Here is a 16,511-nt window from a genome sequence, read left to right as displayed (position 1 = left end):
GTACTGTAGGGTTTTTTTTTAAATCAAAATTAAATCATTCATCAGATGTATTTTGAGCAGAGTGTAAGAAAATCAAGATATCTGGTTTAACCTTCAGTATTTCTGTTACAAAGGTGTAGTACACAACTCTTACATTTAAAATCCCACCGAGCTAGTGGGAGCACTGCAGGAGTATTTTCCCCAACATTGGACACTTTTAAGACTCAGTTTGACAGGGTGCTGGGCCATCTTGTCTAGAGCGTGCTTTTGCCAGAAAGGTTGGACCAGATGATCCTTGAGGCCCCTTCCAACCTGGTATTCTATGATTCTATGATACTCAGCAAAGGACCAATCCTCTCCAGGTAAAACTCAGCCAACAACTTACTCCCAGTTCTGTGCCAGATGTTCTTGCTTTTATGTCACTGTGCATCTCATGCACTAGATGCTAATGACAGCATGATTAAGATTTTAAAAAGTGTACTTCAGCATCAAGAAAAACACAATGGCATTCATCTGTCAGTGTTAGTTCTGTTCCTACAAAGACATTGCAAGTTCTGAGTTTTCAATGAATGACAATGATGAAGTTCACTGCATTACTTAGACCCACTGACCTTCAGAACTTCTAATAAATACCTCAAATTCATTATTGCCAGATTCTGTGTTAGAAGGAAGAATCGTAAAAGGTTTGGGGGCCATAATGAAAATCACAAGAGCAATTCCATTGGGTTCCTTTCTTTGCTACCAAGTTTACTATGGGAGTAATGATGCTCAGAAAAAAGGAAAATCTTAGAAAAAAGGAATAAAGAACAAAATACTTCTGAAATTTTTCCAACCTGATAATCCCTTCAAGGAGGGAGATGCCACAACCTCCCGGGGCAACCTGTGCAAGTGCTCTGTCACCCTCACAGTAGAAAAGTGCTTCCTGATGTTCAGACAGAGCCTCCTGTGTTTCAGTTTGTGCCCCCTGCCTTTGGTCTTGTTGCTGGACACCACTGAAATAAGCCTAGCTCCGTCCACTTTATATCCTCTGTTCAGATACTTACAGATTTTGGTAAGACCCCCCCCGAACCTTCCCATCTCCAGTCTGACCAGTCCCAGCTCTCTCAGCCTTTCCTCATAGGAGAGATGCACCAGTCCCTTTGCCATCTTAGTGGCTCTTCTCTTGACTCTCTCCAGTATGTCCGTGTCTCTCTTGTACTGGGGAGCCCAGAACTGGATACAGTACACTAGACATGGAATACCTACTCTGACCTGCTGTCAACACTCCTCCTAATGCATCCCAGGATACTATTAGCCTTCTTTGCTGCAAGGGTGCACTGCTGAATCAAGTTCAACTTGATATCTACCAGGACCCCCAGGTCATTTTCTGCCAAGCAACTCTTCATCCCCGAGCATATACTGGTGCCTGGGGTTCTTCGTCCCCAGGTGCAGGACTTTGCAATTCTCCTTGATGAACTTAATGAAGTTCCTGTCGGCCAACTTCTTCAGCCTGTCAAGGTCTTTCTGGATGGCTGCACAACTGTCTGGTGTGTAAGTCACCCCGCTCAGTTTTGTGTCACCTGCAATACCGCAGAGGGTACGTTCTGCCCCATCATCCAAATCATTAATGAAGATGTTAAACACAACCGAACCTACTATTGCCACGTGGGGTACATTGCTAGTTACCAGCTGCCGAGACTTCGTGCCACTGATCACAACTCTCTGAGCCAGTTTTCAACCCGCTTCACTGTGCTTACCAAGCCCATACATCAGTCGTTTGTCTACGAGGATCTTATGGCAGACAGTGTCAAAGGCCTTCCTGAAGTCCAGGTAGACAATATCCACTGCTCTCCTCTCATCTGCCAGGCCAGTCATTTCATCGTAGAGGGTTATCAAGTTGGTCAAGCATGACTTCCACTTGGTGCATCCACGCTCACTACTCCTGATGAACCTTCTTGACCTTCATGTGCCTGGAAATTCCCAGGATTAGATGCTTCGAGTTTCCAGGATTAGATGATTCATCGTCTTCCCAGGGATCAAGGTGAGGCTGACTGGCCTAGTTGCCTGTGTCCCCTTTCTTAACCTTCTTGAAGATAGGACTGACATTTGCTTCCCTTCAGTTCTCAGACACCTCTCCCAATTGCCGGAATAGTTCAAAGATTATTAAGAGTGGAAAAGTAAAGGAAATTCATAATGAAAAATGCTTTAAACGTTAGTAAGGGAAAATATGGTATAAGCTGAATACGGCATCAGTGGTATAAATGCTAATTTTCACATAAAACAGAATAAATTATGAGTAAAACAAGATTTTCACTTTCTTTCCATGGATGTTAGAAAGAAACTAACATTCTCCCTTCCATGGTCGCTCTTCATGTACAATGTCTTTTCTTTTTGCTACCAATCCGTCAAAAGGCGTTCTGCCAATAAAAGATGTTGGTACTCAATCCTCCCTGATTCTCTGTTGAAAGTATCTCAGGCTTTAAGCAAATCTGTTAAATTTGCTATCCCCTATTTTCTAAGGCATCGCTGCATACAAACAGAAAGCAAGCCTGTATTACCATTTCCATCTCTTTAGAAAGTAACATAATTTTCACAGGAAAAGTTCATAAAATTAACAATATATATCTGTTGAAATGTTTGGATCTTAGAAAAAGTATACTGCCTATAGGGTTCCAGTTGCTTTAATGACAACTTATTCTTCCTTGCCTTATGACATCCTTCACAAATTCCTTAGGATACCAGGCAAAGAGCGTAGAGTGCATCAGCTGTGGAAGGAAGAAGTCAACAAAAGAAGTTTGACAAGATGGAACTGGGAATTATATAAGGGTCCTTGAGTGGGAAAAGAAAGGAAAGTAATTTTGAAAGAATTCAGAGAAAAAGAGAAATCTTCTAAGCTCTCAGTAGGTATGACTCTGATCTTGGATTTGGAGAAAAAAGCTGTTGAGAAAACCTGTGATCAGTGCAAAGAGTCACTTTCTCTTGCTGGAAATATGAGATTTGCAAGATAGAATTGCTAATGTCTTCACAAACATGGAAAAATGAGAGTGCTGGCACAGACTACCACATCCAGAACGTAATCTTTGAGAAGAATCACAGAATTCAAGGAGAGAGTTTATAGGCTCTCAAAAGTAACTTGTACTGAAAAGGCCTATTTGCACATAAATGGCTTCAAACAGAATGGCATCTAGCAAATGGTTCTACATCAGACAAAACAAACAAGGATGCCAGTTTCACTGCTTGCTTGTGGAAAGAGAGAGGAAGGATGCAAGTGCTGAGAATTCTCCTTACAGAGCAGAGGTGCAATGCCACTTCACTGTGTTACCTTCTATTCCCAAATTTTTCTGTCTCAAAATATTTCAAAAATCCAATAGAAACAAGCTTGTCCTTTACAGCTCCTGATTATGTCTGGACACATAGTGGACAAAGTTAAGAAAAATAAGCACAGGTGTGGCTTAGAAGTAAAACTAAAGAAACATCACCTCCATATGAACAAGGCTAAATAGGCTTGTGTAGCTTGAAAAGGGCTGTTTCCTAATAGATTAAGACAAGAGTTTTCCACAAGGTGGAGGTATGTAAGTTGCCTACACCTTCACACTATGTTTAACATATAAGTACAGAGGCTATTCAGCCACTTCTGGCTCAGCTGCCAAGAAAAGCCACAGGTCAACAAGGACTCAAACTAGTTTCACTACCGACTTTTGGAAGGGGGTAGAAACAGGGAGGAACAGCTTGCACCCCTTGCCGTCTCTCTTATGTATGCTCAGTATCAGTCCTGCGGTTGTTGGCTGGCACACAAGAAACATGCCTCAGCCAGCAGGACCACATTGCATTTTGCAGTAAGAAAGAAAACATCTGGTAAGCAGAATCTGTAAGAAGTCAGGGGAGGAAAACGGAATATGAAAGTCTGTCTTATACCAGATCTTCTGCCTGTCTGAAATATCAGCAGAGGGAGGAATATACACTGTCTACATAACCCACAACTTGAGCGATCATCACTTGTCACATAGTTTAAGCCACACAGGAAAGAAATATATCTTGATACATGGGGTAGAAATTAAACTTATATACAAGTGCAGAGATGTATTAAGAAATTATCCAGCATAGTGGTCATGGGTCTCTGAATCATAAAGTAAGTTAACAACGTAAGTATGAAAAGTGAGCTTTTTTTAGGCTATATATTTATTAAAAGCAGTATTAATGTACAAATCCACCTTGGAAGAAAATAAGTGTCCTTGAGATGTTAGATTCTATCAGCCAAATTGAATGTCTGCATCAATGGCTCTCCCTAAAAGTCATAATTAGGTCATTAAAATATATTTAGAAAAATAGCCTGTAAAATAAAGTTAAAAAATACTCACCTTCATTTTATTTCATAGGTCACTGTTATACCATCTAATAAGATAATTAAAAACATGCAAGCAGCTGGTACCGAGGCTAAACAGATTAATGTAATAGTCTGTAGTCATATGTGCTGGCAAGGGGTTCACCTCTTTGGCGAGGAGAAGGTCAGCTGCCCTTGGGAAGGCAGGAGAAAGACAGTATTTCTACTTTCCAGTGGCACTGCATTGCAGATACTGAAACAAGAGACCCACACCTATTTTTCTTTTCCTTTTGGTGAAATCTGGTCAATGTGCACATCCAGAAAAGGCTACAACCATAGAAATAAAATAATACAGTAAGAGCGGAGCTCAAATATTTTCCTCAAGTTTCTTATGTTTTAAAGATGGAAGTTACTATATGTCTAAAACCTTGTTGAAATTTTTCTAATAGTGAACTTCTAATTTTGATGATATTTTCATAATTTATTAGTAAAGCTTCTTCCCAAGTACACAACGAATACTTCCATCAGAGCTTGAAGACCAAGTAGAAAATTCTCTGTGACCTGACCTGACAGGGTGCATTCACAAACTCACAGAATATTTAGAAATATGTGTCAGTCACATGTGCTCTTCACTTACATTACTTACAAACTTTATGACCTAAAGGGAAATGCTCACTATCTGAACATAAGCAGTATTAAATCTGTGCCATGATGAACACAAGCAAGAGTCACAAACTCTATGGTGACACCATCATATTAAAAATAAACCCATACAAATAGTTCAGGAGCATCATAAATATATCAACGGATAATGACCTGACATCTTTTATTAATACATACACACATGCTTGGAGTCTTGTACTGGATAGTGTAAAATTGTCCTTTAAAATAGAAAGTGTTGGAATCAAGTCACACACAACCCCTCTTGTGTTTTTGTTTTTTTTTTTTTGATTGTGTTAAAGACAATATGCTCTTAAGAGCACTTCAATAGCAAAACATATTCACATTCAAATATTTTTAAACATTTGGAGTTGCTTCTTCTCCTAAATAAATTGCAGAGAGACTGCTACTGATAAAACATAAAGCAGCTTTTGTTTCAGTTAAAATTTCCAGTAGAATTTTGCATGTATTAGCAGTCTGCAAGAATGACATCTACCATGATCCAAGGATGCCTTTGCCTCCTTCAGGGCAAAAATTCACTATCCAGTCTTTTTTAAAATACAATAGACTGAAACACATTGGGTAAAGAAGACTATCATCGGTTTTACCAAATTACTAACTTAATGAAACAATATTCATTGACAGTATCCTAAAATAGGTCCAAACCTCGAATGAGTCCTTAAAGAAATAACAAACATTTACCATCGTTACCTTTCAAGGTAGTTTAAGATTCACTTCTCATCTTCCATAAGGTATTAGCTGCTCGTTTTTACTTACCATGCAGCCCAGAACTATAACTATCAACACAACATTCAACCCAACCAGCAAATTTACAGCCAGTCTCATTATATGATGGGAGTTACCTGCCACTGAGCAGAAAATACTCACTTCGCACCTTAAACACTGTAATACTACTTAATAACAGTGCTAGCTTGCCAACTAAAAGTCAGGGGCTTCTTTTATATATGTGTGTACATATATATATATAGCCACACACACACATATATATTGTACTATCTTGCTTTATCATCTTGCCTCTAATTATAACAATAATACCCTGGCAATGGTATATGGGACTGCTTTTAAAATATTAATTAACTTCAGTTTTGTAAGTTGGGCTGTAATCCTCTCTGACAGACTACAATTATTATTCACTGGAAGCTGTAGCCAACATCGTATTTATTATATGCACTTTGGACTAAAGAACAAGGAGATACAAAGACCAGCTTTAACCTCCACTTATTTGTGAGGCAATAAAGGTGGCTGAGGATTCACTGTGCTTTAGGCTGATTTAAGTAAACCATTAAGCACCATGCACTGTCCTCCCACTTCTAGCCGTCCATGCTAGCTACTTTTCTTGCACTGGCACTGATTTCCACGCCGTCCTTTGGCAGGTGGACACTGTGAACCAAGTCTTCAGAAAGTTCTCCCTACAAAGAGCAAATAGGTTGGGCTAGGTTAGCTCCCTATGCTGGCTCGCTGAGAAATCGGTGTGACTACGTGCGTGGAGAAGGGGTAGGAAGAAAGGGTTGGAGCCCAGCCCCACAGCTTACAGTCCCGTGAACCAGAGCCTAGCTGAAGCTGGCTTGTTCTTCTTAAAATGCTACACCTTGGCAAGTACAACAGCTGGGGCTCCAGAGTTAATGACTTTCAGGAAGAAGTGTCCTGGAATTACTGGCAAGGAGAGTTCTGGCTAAATTCTATCTTGCCTGTTTCCCAGAGACTACTTCGTGGTCTCTGTATCTACATTTATTTATCACCTAAAAACCACAAAGATTATTCTGGGTGTTATTTCTGAGCCTTTCTTTTAGCTCGGATAGTATGTTGCATGCATTAGAGAACACAGAATATGACAAGAAATCGAGTCGGGCAGAACCCTGAAATGGATCTGCTAACATATTTTTCTCAAAGGCACGCTAACTACCCCCGAAGGGTTTTGTATCATCACAAAGTAGGTTTCATTAGAGCAGACTTACTAGGATACAGAAAATTGGAAGGATCTGTAAATCAAACCTCCCCTGCCCCACCGTGTCCCTGCAGGCACGTGCTTTTCCTCAACCTTGCTCTCAGTCCAGAAGCCTCCTCTGGGTGTCTGAATCGCAACGAACTCTTTGCTGTTCCCTCTACCTCCGTACGAAGAGCTTTTCTCTCCAACATCCCCAACACCAGGCTGTCTGCTCCCTGCTTTCCCCAGCAACCTCTCAGTCTCCAGCCTGCACCGGGTTGTCCAGGCGCCGTGTCCCTCCCTGCCACACCACCCCCGAGGGCTCCTCGTGCCCAGCACAGCTCACTGCCTGCAAGACGCTGTGATATTCCCCACCCAGTCAGCTCCAACCAGGAGAAGGCAAACAGGCAGGTTCCTCCTGCCTGCCTACACCTCTTTGAAGTACAGACTCCAGCAGACTACAAACAAAAAATGAAAAATACGGCATCCATCACAGTGCACTAAATGAATCCATAATAATCATGTGGTAAGCTTGTTTTATTTTACCATACTTAAGCATCAAAATCAGATGCAGTCATTCTGGTTAGCACAAATCTTACTATTAATTTACCAGTCACAAGGACGAAGATTTAGCATTTGCAGCAGAGGCAGTATTTTGCTGGCTGAAGGAGGAAACTACACATCTGCTGATTACCCTTCTGTGCTTCCAAGTACAAGACACCCTCTGGTATGTACCCAAGCAAGACTCAAGCTCAGTGACAGTGCTGCAAAAAGTTGCTCAGCTTCGTGTTTCTTTAACTGGTGTTTACTACCAACAGAATGGAAATATTATTTTCCTGTCAGAAAACCTCAAATTTAACAAACCCTGGCTTTGGTGTTTGACATGAAATAATGAGCAAATAGAGTTCCATGTGGTCCATAGATCCAGTTACTTTGGAGAAGATCAGAAAGGTGATCCTTGCTGAGCTAAATATTTCAACAACACTTAACTTAGCTGCTATGAGTTTAGGTGAGAATTTCTACTTTACTGTATATGTTGGAGAAAAAAAAAAAAAAACACACAATTTTAAAAATATTTAGGCTTACAAACATCCTGTACTTTAATTACTTAAGCACTTTGAACAGCTTTCTCAAAAAGATAACAATCTAGAAAACAACTTTTCAGATCATTCCTTAATTGAATCCTTCATGGCCTTTGGTCTACTGACTGTTGCAGTTTAGATTGTAAAATACTCTTAAAATATATGGACCTGTTAATAGATTACACTGCTTATTATATTCAAACTTTTTCAAATTAGAAAATAAATATAAAAAATTACCAACCTGTAAGAAAGAAATGTTCCATCAGAATTTGAGGTGTGGTGTGTGCTTCCATTTTCATTTGATCCTCCTAATACAAAAATAAAACATCTTTGTTATGAGACAAACCCTGATAATAAATAACACAGTATCAATGTGAATTGCAGTTGATTTCACCATATATGGTAACCTTAGTTTATGAGAAAACTTACACAGACAAGTCTCAACTTTGTATCTCCAGATTCTTACAGCTGGCAAGAGAGACAACTAGCCTCCATGCTCAATTTGGAGTCTGAATGTTCTGAAATTCTGAGATTTAATTTCACTTAAAGTTTTGATTGAAGTACTTCTGAACTTATTAGTCACGATTTTACTAGTATAAGGTTACAGAGGTATACCATATAGATGAGTTTGATTTTACTAACATTAAGTCAAAGAATGTAAAAGTTTGTCTATCTTATGAAAAATTTAGAGTTGACTGTATGACAGCAGACATTTTTTTGTCATAGCACAAGTTCAAAGCTTCTCTGAAACTACCTAAGCAACATGTCTGCAAAACATCTTGTTTCACATCCAGTGGGCTGTTTATACATAGGACAGTGACGTTCGTAGACACCAAGGATTACAAGGAAACCTTCCTCTCTGTAACGACTACTTCTGTTGAAGAACTGTTAAAAGCTGGAAGAAAGCATATATTTTACAAAGCAAATTTATTCATGCCCTGTTTTATACTATTTATTCTTGCCCAACCTGTCATTTAGCTTGATAATTTTTTATGTGCCTGTGTATTTCCTTAATTCATCTACAGATAACATCACGCACCTTTGCATCCCCTGTTCTGCTCACTAAAATCAAATTCTTTCACCCTTTTTCCTAAATAAGGCTCCTTATTCCCCATTTTGCTTAAATCAGTCCTGCTTACACAAGGAAGAGAAGGGGCAGGAGCTGTAGACAGCATGCTAAAAGTTTAATCAGTTGATTCTTTCGCCAGTGGTTTTCTTCTCTGCCAAAAAAAATCTTGCTCGCAACAGTCTATAGTCATGCCACACCATCTCACAGTTTCACAGCTGTCCTTAACCAACATGCCTACATGCTTACTCTCCATTGTTATTTTCAATAAGAAGTCTGTAGTTTACCATAAAAATTCTTGCTAGTAGAATATTGTGTTTTACACTACTTCATGCGGCTTCCAGTCCTCTTCACCTCATAAAGGACCAGTCCTACCCAAATAATCTGTGCTTGCACTGGATACCACCCTCTAATACTTTCTCTTCACAGAAGTCCATCACTGCAGTCTCTCACTTTGTGGCAAGACAATAAATGAAAATATTGGATAACATCAGTTCCACCACAAACTCCACTAAAATAATTCTTTCATTAAAATCTGCGTTTCTCTATTCATCTTATAATTATTACACTTCATTAATCCCCATCCTTTCCATTTCATAGCATCTCCTGGGGTATTACATCGGATGGTTTACTGAGGTCCAGATGGAATTAATGTATTTCCTTAATGTATATTTTGAAAGGCCAGCAGTTTAGCCAGGCACGATCTCCTGTTTAACAAAAAAACCCACTTTAAAAGTTATGCCATTCGCTTTTATTTTCTCTCGTACTTCCTAAAAAACTTTTCTGAAGTCCTGCACAGGTAATAGCCAACCTATATAGATGCTTTGCTATCACTTTTCTTTTCTTTTAACATAAATACGGGTACTACATTTCCTCTCCTTCAAGTATATGCTATCAGCCATGAACTAAAAGACTAAAAAATTGTTCTGTGTAGCAGTGTTTGTTGGTATTCTTGAAAGACATTTACTCTGCAAGTCAGGTGCTTCAATCTTTATTGGTTGTGCTAATTTATAATACCCACCCAACACTCCCTTTTTTTTTTATTTTCAGGCCTTTGCCTGAAATTTTCTTTTTACTGACAATTAAAACTTTTCCAGTTTAGACTGTACCTGGATTACATTTAATATAATTTGTCCACTCACACTGCACAATGGTTCTAGTTTTCTTCCCTAAAAAGCTTCTTTACATAGTCAAGTAATATTTTCTTGTTGATTTAAATTCCCTTCTTATGATCTAATCCAAATTAACTTTTGCTAATTGTCACTAAAACCCCACATTCCGATATCCAGGAGGTAGCATTCTTTGCAGGTCAAGCTGGTTTTCTGTTTCTTTCAGGATCTTTGCTCACTCCAGACTTTCCTTTAAAAATATTTAATCATTCTGTTTGGCATGGAAGTTCCCTTCCAAGTGTTCTTCCTCATTGAATTTGAAATGCATTTTATTAACTTTTGCACCTTTGTCTAAAATAAATCCCAAACCTTTACTACGTTTTGTTCTAAAATCACTCAGTCTGGTTGATTTCACTAATTAGCTTTCTCAATTTATTTTGAAAATGAAAATCCTACTTAATCAATCTGCTTTTTGTTTACTAAATTTAACTAAATTAACAACACCAGATATTTCATCCAGGAGCTGACCCACCCATTATTAATAACCATCTGTTCCTTTTTTTCTTGTATCTTGGAAAATAGTCTCCCATATTGGGACAATTTTAAAGTAATACACTTCTTCTATTACCCATCTCCACATCTGATCCTGAGCACTCAGAGAAATGACTGAACTATGTTCAGTCTTTTTCAAAGCCGTATGGCTAGGTGCAGTGACACTGGGCAATTGTTTATAAGGACACAGCACATCAAAATGGGTCCTGAACGCACTACTGGAATTTATTTATACTTGGACAACTTCTAAGCATTCACCTATTGCACTAGTCAGACTGAAAAAGAAAACTCATTAGCAAGGCGAAGTTCATATGCAGGAAAAATATATTGGGACCCTTTTCAAGAATCTTTGCAACATGATCTTCTTCCTTTCTGAAGAATGAGGTTTAAGAATGTGTGAAGAAATGTAAGGACTTTACCATCTTTCAACTAAACCATTTGTCCTGCTTGAAGAGTCAACAGGACTCTGCAAAGGACACCAGAATCTTGGTGATAAAAGTTGTTCTTTCACCAGGCCCCACAATGCCATTTGGTGGGATCCTGGGTCTGCTATAGCCACGGAGCTGTCCTTCACAACCTACGTGTAGCTCGCTTTAATCTCAAGCACCCTCTCAGAAGACAGTAATTTGCTTTTAAATGACTGCTACAATACTTTGGCATTCTTAATTGTATAATAATTATCAATAAATCTCATATTCATACAAGTTATTTGTTTTTTGAGATTTTTGTTTTGTTGTTTTGTTTTTTTTTTTTTTTTTTCTGAGACGCTTTTGCTGCTTCATCATATCATTTGCAGCAGCTACCAAAACTGTATAGAACTAGCTACATTCAGCTCTCAAAACCAGGATTTAGTAGAGTGGGCATTTCTGTCATTGTTTTCTTGCTCCACCCCCTTTAAAACAGGTAAGTCTGTTATGACATCTTGAAAGATGATTTAGAAGTCTTTTACTGAAAGTGATAAAACTGATAAAGCCAAGTGAGAAGTACTGATTGACTTAAAAGAGGATTCCTTAAATTTTACCTACTTTTATTCAAAAGGCTTTCTAGCAAATCTTGGTAAGTTTTCATAGACAGCAATACTTGAGAAGAAATGGGACAGGTGCTTCACTAACTAATGACAATAAGCTGTGGGAATCCACACCCTGGATCACCTCTCCTCAGGCAAGTTCCAGCCTTTTCTCCTTTTGAAAGACATAGCGAATGCCCAGTAGAACAGACAGATTAGCTGCATCTTTTTCAGTGATAATGACCCAACTTTCTGCTAAAATTAGGATGTATACTGAATAGTTATAAGATTCATGATGCTGGTAATAGAATTTGTGGTCTCCTTTAAAAATCCTAACTGGTTCAGTATTAGCCTAATCTTCGGATCCTTTCTGAGACTCAAAAATGTGAAGAAGGGCTCTGTTGAAGAGACAGAAGATGCTCTACCAACCCTGACCCACACCTCCTGAAAAGATTCCTGAACATCAAACGCAAAAATGAGGGAAAAATAAAAGGTAAAATACATCTTATCACACTTTCGGAGGAAAGAGAAGGGAAACAACCAGCACCATAACAAGTACCAGTATCAAAGTAAGTACAGCTAAGGTGCTGAGCTTTCAGCACTAGAGCAGTCACTGGTTTAAATACAGTAACAAAATAAGGCAGTATCCTTTCAAAGGGACTGAAAATCATCTGGATATCTTTCTTGCAGCTGCTTTAACCGGAGAAACTCCCCCTCCCCCCCTGAAATTGAACACCTTCTTCTGAAAGAATTCAGTTCTAATGCCCTGTTTTAGTAAAGTCTGTTCTTGTGCATGGAGACCAAGTGCTAGAGGGAGCTGGAACGTGGGTAGCTGGGACCTGGTACTACCGGACACAGCTGGAGACTGTTTCAAGAGAATTTGCATAACCTGAAATTGATGCTTTTACTAACCAGTCGAAAAAGGACATTTCAAAAGCTGACTTCTTTAGATTTCAGAGATGCATGGAAAATGATCTGTAAATTGTGCATTTACTTAGGTACTAGATTCACCCAGAACACACAGGTTTGTCACTTGCAGTAACTGTTTTCTTGTAAGAACAGGTATGAGATTATAGACATAGCATAAAATAGATGAACCCAGAACAAGGACGATGCCAAATACACTTTGTGAAGATTATCTGAAAACCATGTGTAGAAATTGTAACAAGGAGAAGCCTAATTTAAATATGCACACTATTTTTGTATTTTTATTTTTTAACAGCCTATTATACTGATAGTATAGTATCTTCTCAACAAAGAGCTTTTTCAAGGTGCGGTGCACAGTTTCCACTTCAGGCAGTATGAAGAAAATGGATAGCATTTCAAAGCCCCAGTTCAAGAGCAGGAAGATGCTCTGGGTATGCACCAGGCACAATGAACACTGAGCTTAAGCAGGTGCTCAACAAGAGTAAAAAAGCATGTGAGGAACAATGCAGGGATCAGACATTTCTCACTCATCTCCTTCATCACCTCTCTGAAGACAGCTTATTTCTGTGAGATGCAAATACTCAGCGCAGGACTTTGTATGGAGAAGGGCTGGTTTTCTACCATAACCTGCTGAAAGTCTACGAAGACAAAAAGCATGAATGACATCTCCTTACTCTATGCCTATACTATTTTTAAAAATAACTCAACTCTATTTTTTTTTTCTTTTGAAAATATGTTTTGATACTGGAGAAATGTCTTTACATTTATACATATTTCTGTATGCATGTACACACACATATGCATGCCTGTGTGTGGGCAGTCATGTGTATTTACATAGTGCTAACCGGTTTACCAATCTTGTGCTAGCTACGAAAGAGTTTTAAGGCTGGCAGTTTAGGAATTTGTGATAGAAGTGATCCCACTTAGGAAATCAAACTGTGCATTCCCCTGCTTACAGGTGTCAAAATGGAGACATCTCTCTGCTGACAAGTTTGCACTCTGCTTAATGTTTTCTTCGTATTCTAATCAAAGGTTAAAATGTTATTAAAAAAAAATATTTAATAGTTGTGAAAATTTAAGCTCAGGTTGATATAAAACACTCCATCATTAGTGTAGTGTTTTATGAGTAGAGACAAGGAAAATTTTAACACAAATGTACGCTTGCAGTCTAAGGTTGTCAATTCTTATAACATGACTTCCAAATTCCAGGCTATACTCATTTTCAGCATATTTAAAGCTTAATAATTTAATGATTTATCCAATTTTAATTTATACTTTCAAAACCACTTTGAACAATCTGAGGTGCCACTGGAGATCATAACAGTGGTCCTGGTTAAGTCAAATAATAATTATAGCGCTTTCACTTTAAAGATGAGATTATTTTTAATTATTGAGTGAAGTACTTGAGGTACCATACTTATATAATTACGCTACTCATTAAATGGTTATTGAAAGCTGAAATGTAATTTTAATGACAGCTACCTATTTTTCTTTGCACACTTTATAGATGACAGATCAGTCAGGAATTCTAGTTTGCTCAAAAAATCCTTGCAGCTGCACTGGTTCTTTCAGGTGTAAAACAATTAAGCTGTGCTTTTTTATAAACTTTAAACATTTTTTGTCTCAAATTATATTTATATGATATACAGGAACTAGTATGAACAGAACAATAATGCATGGATATTTTTTCTTCTTCACAATAACACCAAAATTCTGGCCCTAAACTATATAGATTCCAAACAATATCCCCCAAAAAATAGTGACAATACAAATATGGAAGAATGATTTTAGTCAAAATGTGTTTCTCATATAATGCAAACAAAAAAAAAATTGCTTAACAGATTGCAGACCTTTATTGTGAATATAAAGGGGTAATCAACATACAATAAGCATTTTACTATGCATTAAAACTATATATAATGCCACGAGACTCCTTTGCTTTTTGTAACACCAAGGTTCACAAGTCTTCAAACATAAAATTTCTTTATACTCTTTACTCCACAGACAGACATTCATCAAACTGATCTGGATACAATTTATTCTAATATGTAGGAATCTCTGACAATTTGACATCACAGAGTTGTTGTCTCAGAAATGAGCACCTAAAGATTGTATTTTAATAATCTCTGTATTTTAATCCTTTATATGTGATGTTTTAAATTCAGCATATTTGTCCATTGTTGTAAAGTCCAGTATCTTGTTTAAATTAAGCTTTCTTTTTTCACAATGAAAACCAAATAGAAGAGTAGATTTGTTTCATTAACAATATTAAAGCAAAGATTTCAGAGTTCACTGTATGGGGAAAAGGCAATAAAGTTTTGAAGAGGGAAAAACTGCTTTGTTCCTTCAATCCCCTAGTTGAAATTAATTATAGCAAATGTTTATGAAAACATCTGTTCCATACAGTTATAAATTCTTAATTTTAGCATGGGCGATTCCAGGCTCCACCATTATTTTGAAAGAGAGGAATCTGACAATTGAAAGGTTTACAAAAGAGCAGATAACTTGTACTTCTACAGCACCAAATACGCAGTTTGGAAAGTCTTTAGGATCTCTGCAGCAAAGGAAAAAAAAAAATGCAAAAAGACTAAGACAACCGAAGCTTTCTGATTTGGGTCTGCTGATAGATCGAAATGGCAGCAGTAGCAGAAAAAAATAAAAGTAAAAGGAGGACTAATCCCAAAACATACAGCAAGCCGAGATGTTCCTACGTAAACTAGATCTTTGAAAAGTAAAAGGCAGCAGAGCTATGGATTTCTCAGTGCTGTATTTTGATGGATTCCCGAGGAGCGAGGGCGGGCACCGGGCAGCGATGCTGTATCGTGTCAAGAGAGGGTGCTGCAGAGTTTAAGATGCTGCAGCCGCTCTTCCCCTTCGGCAGCTCCATCCTTGGTACCAGCAGCCCCTACGCTACTACTGACAATCCTTCGGACTTTTTACATAACACCCTCGCAACTACAGTGTTAAATTAAATTTACACCAAATAAGCTTTTAAAATGATTAAATGGAGCAGGCTTGAAGCAGCGTACAGGAACTGAAAACAATGCCTACAGCTAAAGAATTAAGTGCACAGCACTTCTGATATTTATTAAAGAATTAATAGGCTGGAAAGTTGAAGAACATTTCAAGTTGTTTAAGTTTTCTGAAATAAATATGATGCAACTTTTTGGTCAGCAATCTTTTAAGCACAAACCTGACTCTCTAGCCCCCGCTTCAAGTTCATTTAGCATCAGATGCATACTTTGAATGCATGTGGTGCTTGGTACAGATTTTAGTTTCAAAAACTGTGCCCTAAACCATTATATTTTGCCACGGATGAAATAAAAAATTATACACTGTGATAACTGGTGATATATGCAGATAATTATCTGTGAGACTTTGCCATTAAAGGTACAAAAGTCATACACAGACTGAGATACCTTCATGTGTTTGTCCGTGAATTTTAATATGAGAAAAAATAATTAAGCATTCACAGTGATTTTTTCCCCTTTAAGCTTCTCTGAGTTAGGAAAGGAACACAAACGTAAAACACAATATAGTACCCACACCTATGCTAATCCTGTGACGCTGAAAGCCGGTCACAGTTGAAAATGGGTAAGGCATGCTGACACCAAGGTACAAAATCAAAGCCTGTTTTAGCTCTGCAGAAAGCTGCTGAACAATACGACAGGCAGACACATTGGTTTGCAGTTATGAACAAAAACTTCTGGACATCATAAGAATATCTTGTATTGCATGTTGCTCAAACCTGGTCAATTCCAGTGTCTTTTGGATTGCTGATTTATGATGATCTAGTGGCATCTTCCACGATCTCTGCATATAAAATCACAATTGCACATGTGTATATGCATATATGAGTAAACTCCGCGTATTCTGCAGGCAAAA

General features: G+C 38.1%; 1 protein-coding gene across 4 annotated transcripts in view; it reads right to left on the bottom strand.

The window, feature by feature from the left end:
• The window catches only part of TBC1D5 (TBC1 domain family member 5), a 322,975-nt gene that overhangs the window by 156,940 nt on the left and 149,524 nt on the right, over nucleotides 1-16,511 (bottom strand). For all 4 annotated transcript variants that reach the window (XM_032991381.2, XM_032991383.2, XM_032991382.2 and 1 more), the window contains one exon: nucleotides 8,208-8,274. In XM_032991381.2, the coding sequence (XP_032847272.2) occupies nucleotides 8,208-8,274 (67 nt within the window). The remainder of the gene's footprint in view (nucleotides 1-8,207; nucleotides 8,275-16,511) is intronic.

The sequence above is a fragment of the Tyto alba genome, unplaced genomic scaffold (assembly GCF_018691265.1).
Source record: "Tyto alba isolate M040663 unplaced genomic scaffold, T.alba_DEE_v4.0 Super-Scaffold_38, whole genome shotgun sequence".
NCBI lineage: Eukaryota > Metazoa > Chordata > Aves > Strigiformes > Tytonidae > Tyto > Tyto alba.
This window is presented reverse-complemented; position numbering and strand designations above follow the sequence as displayed.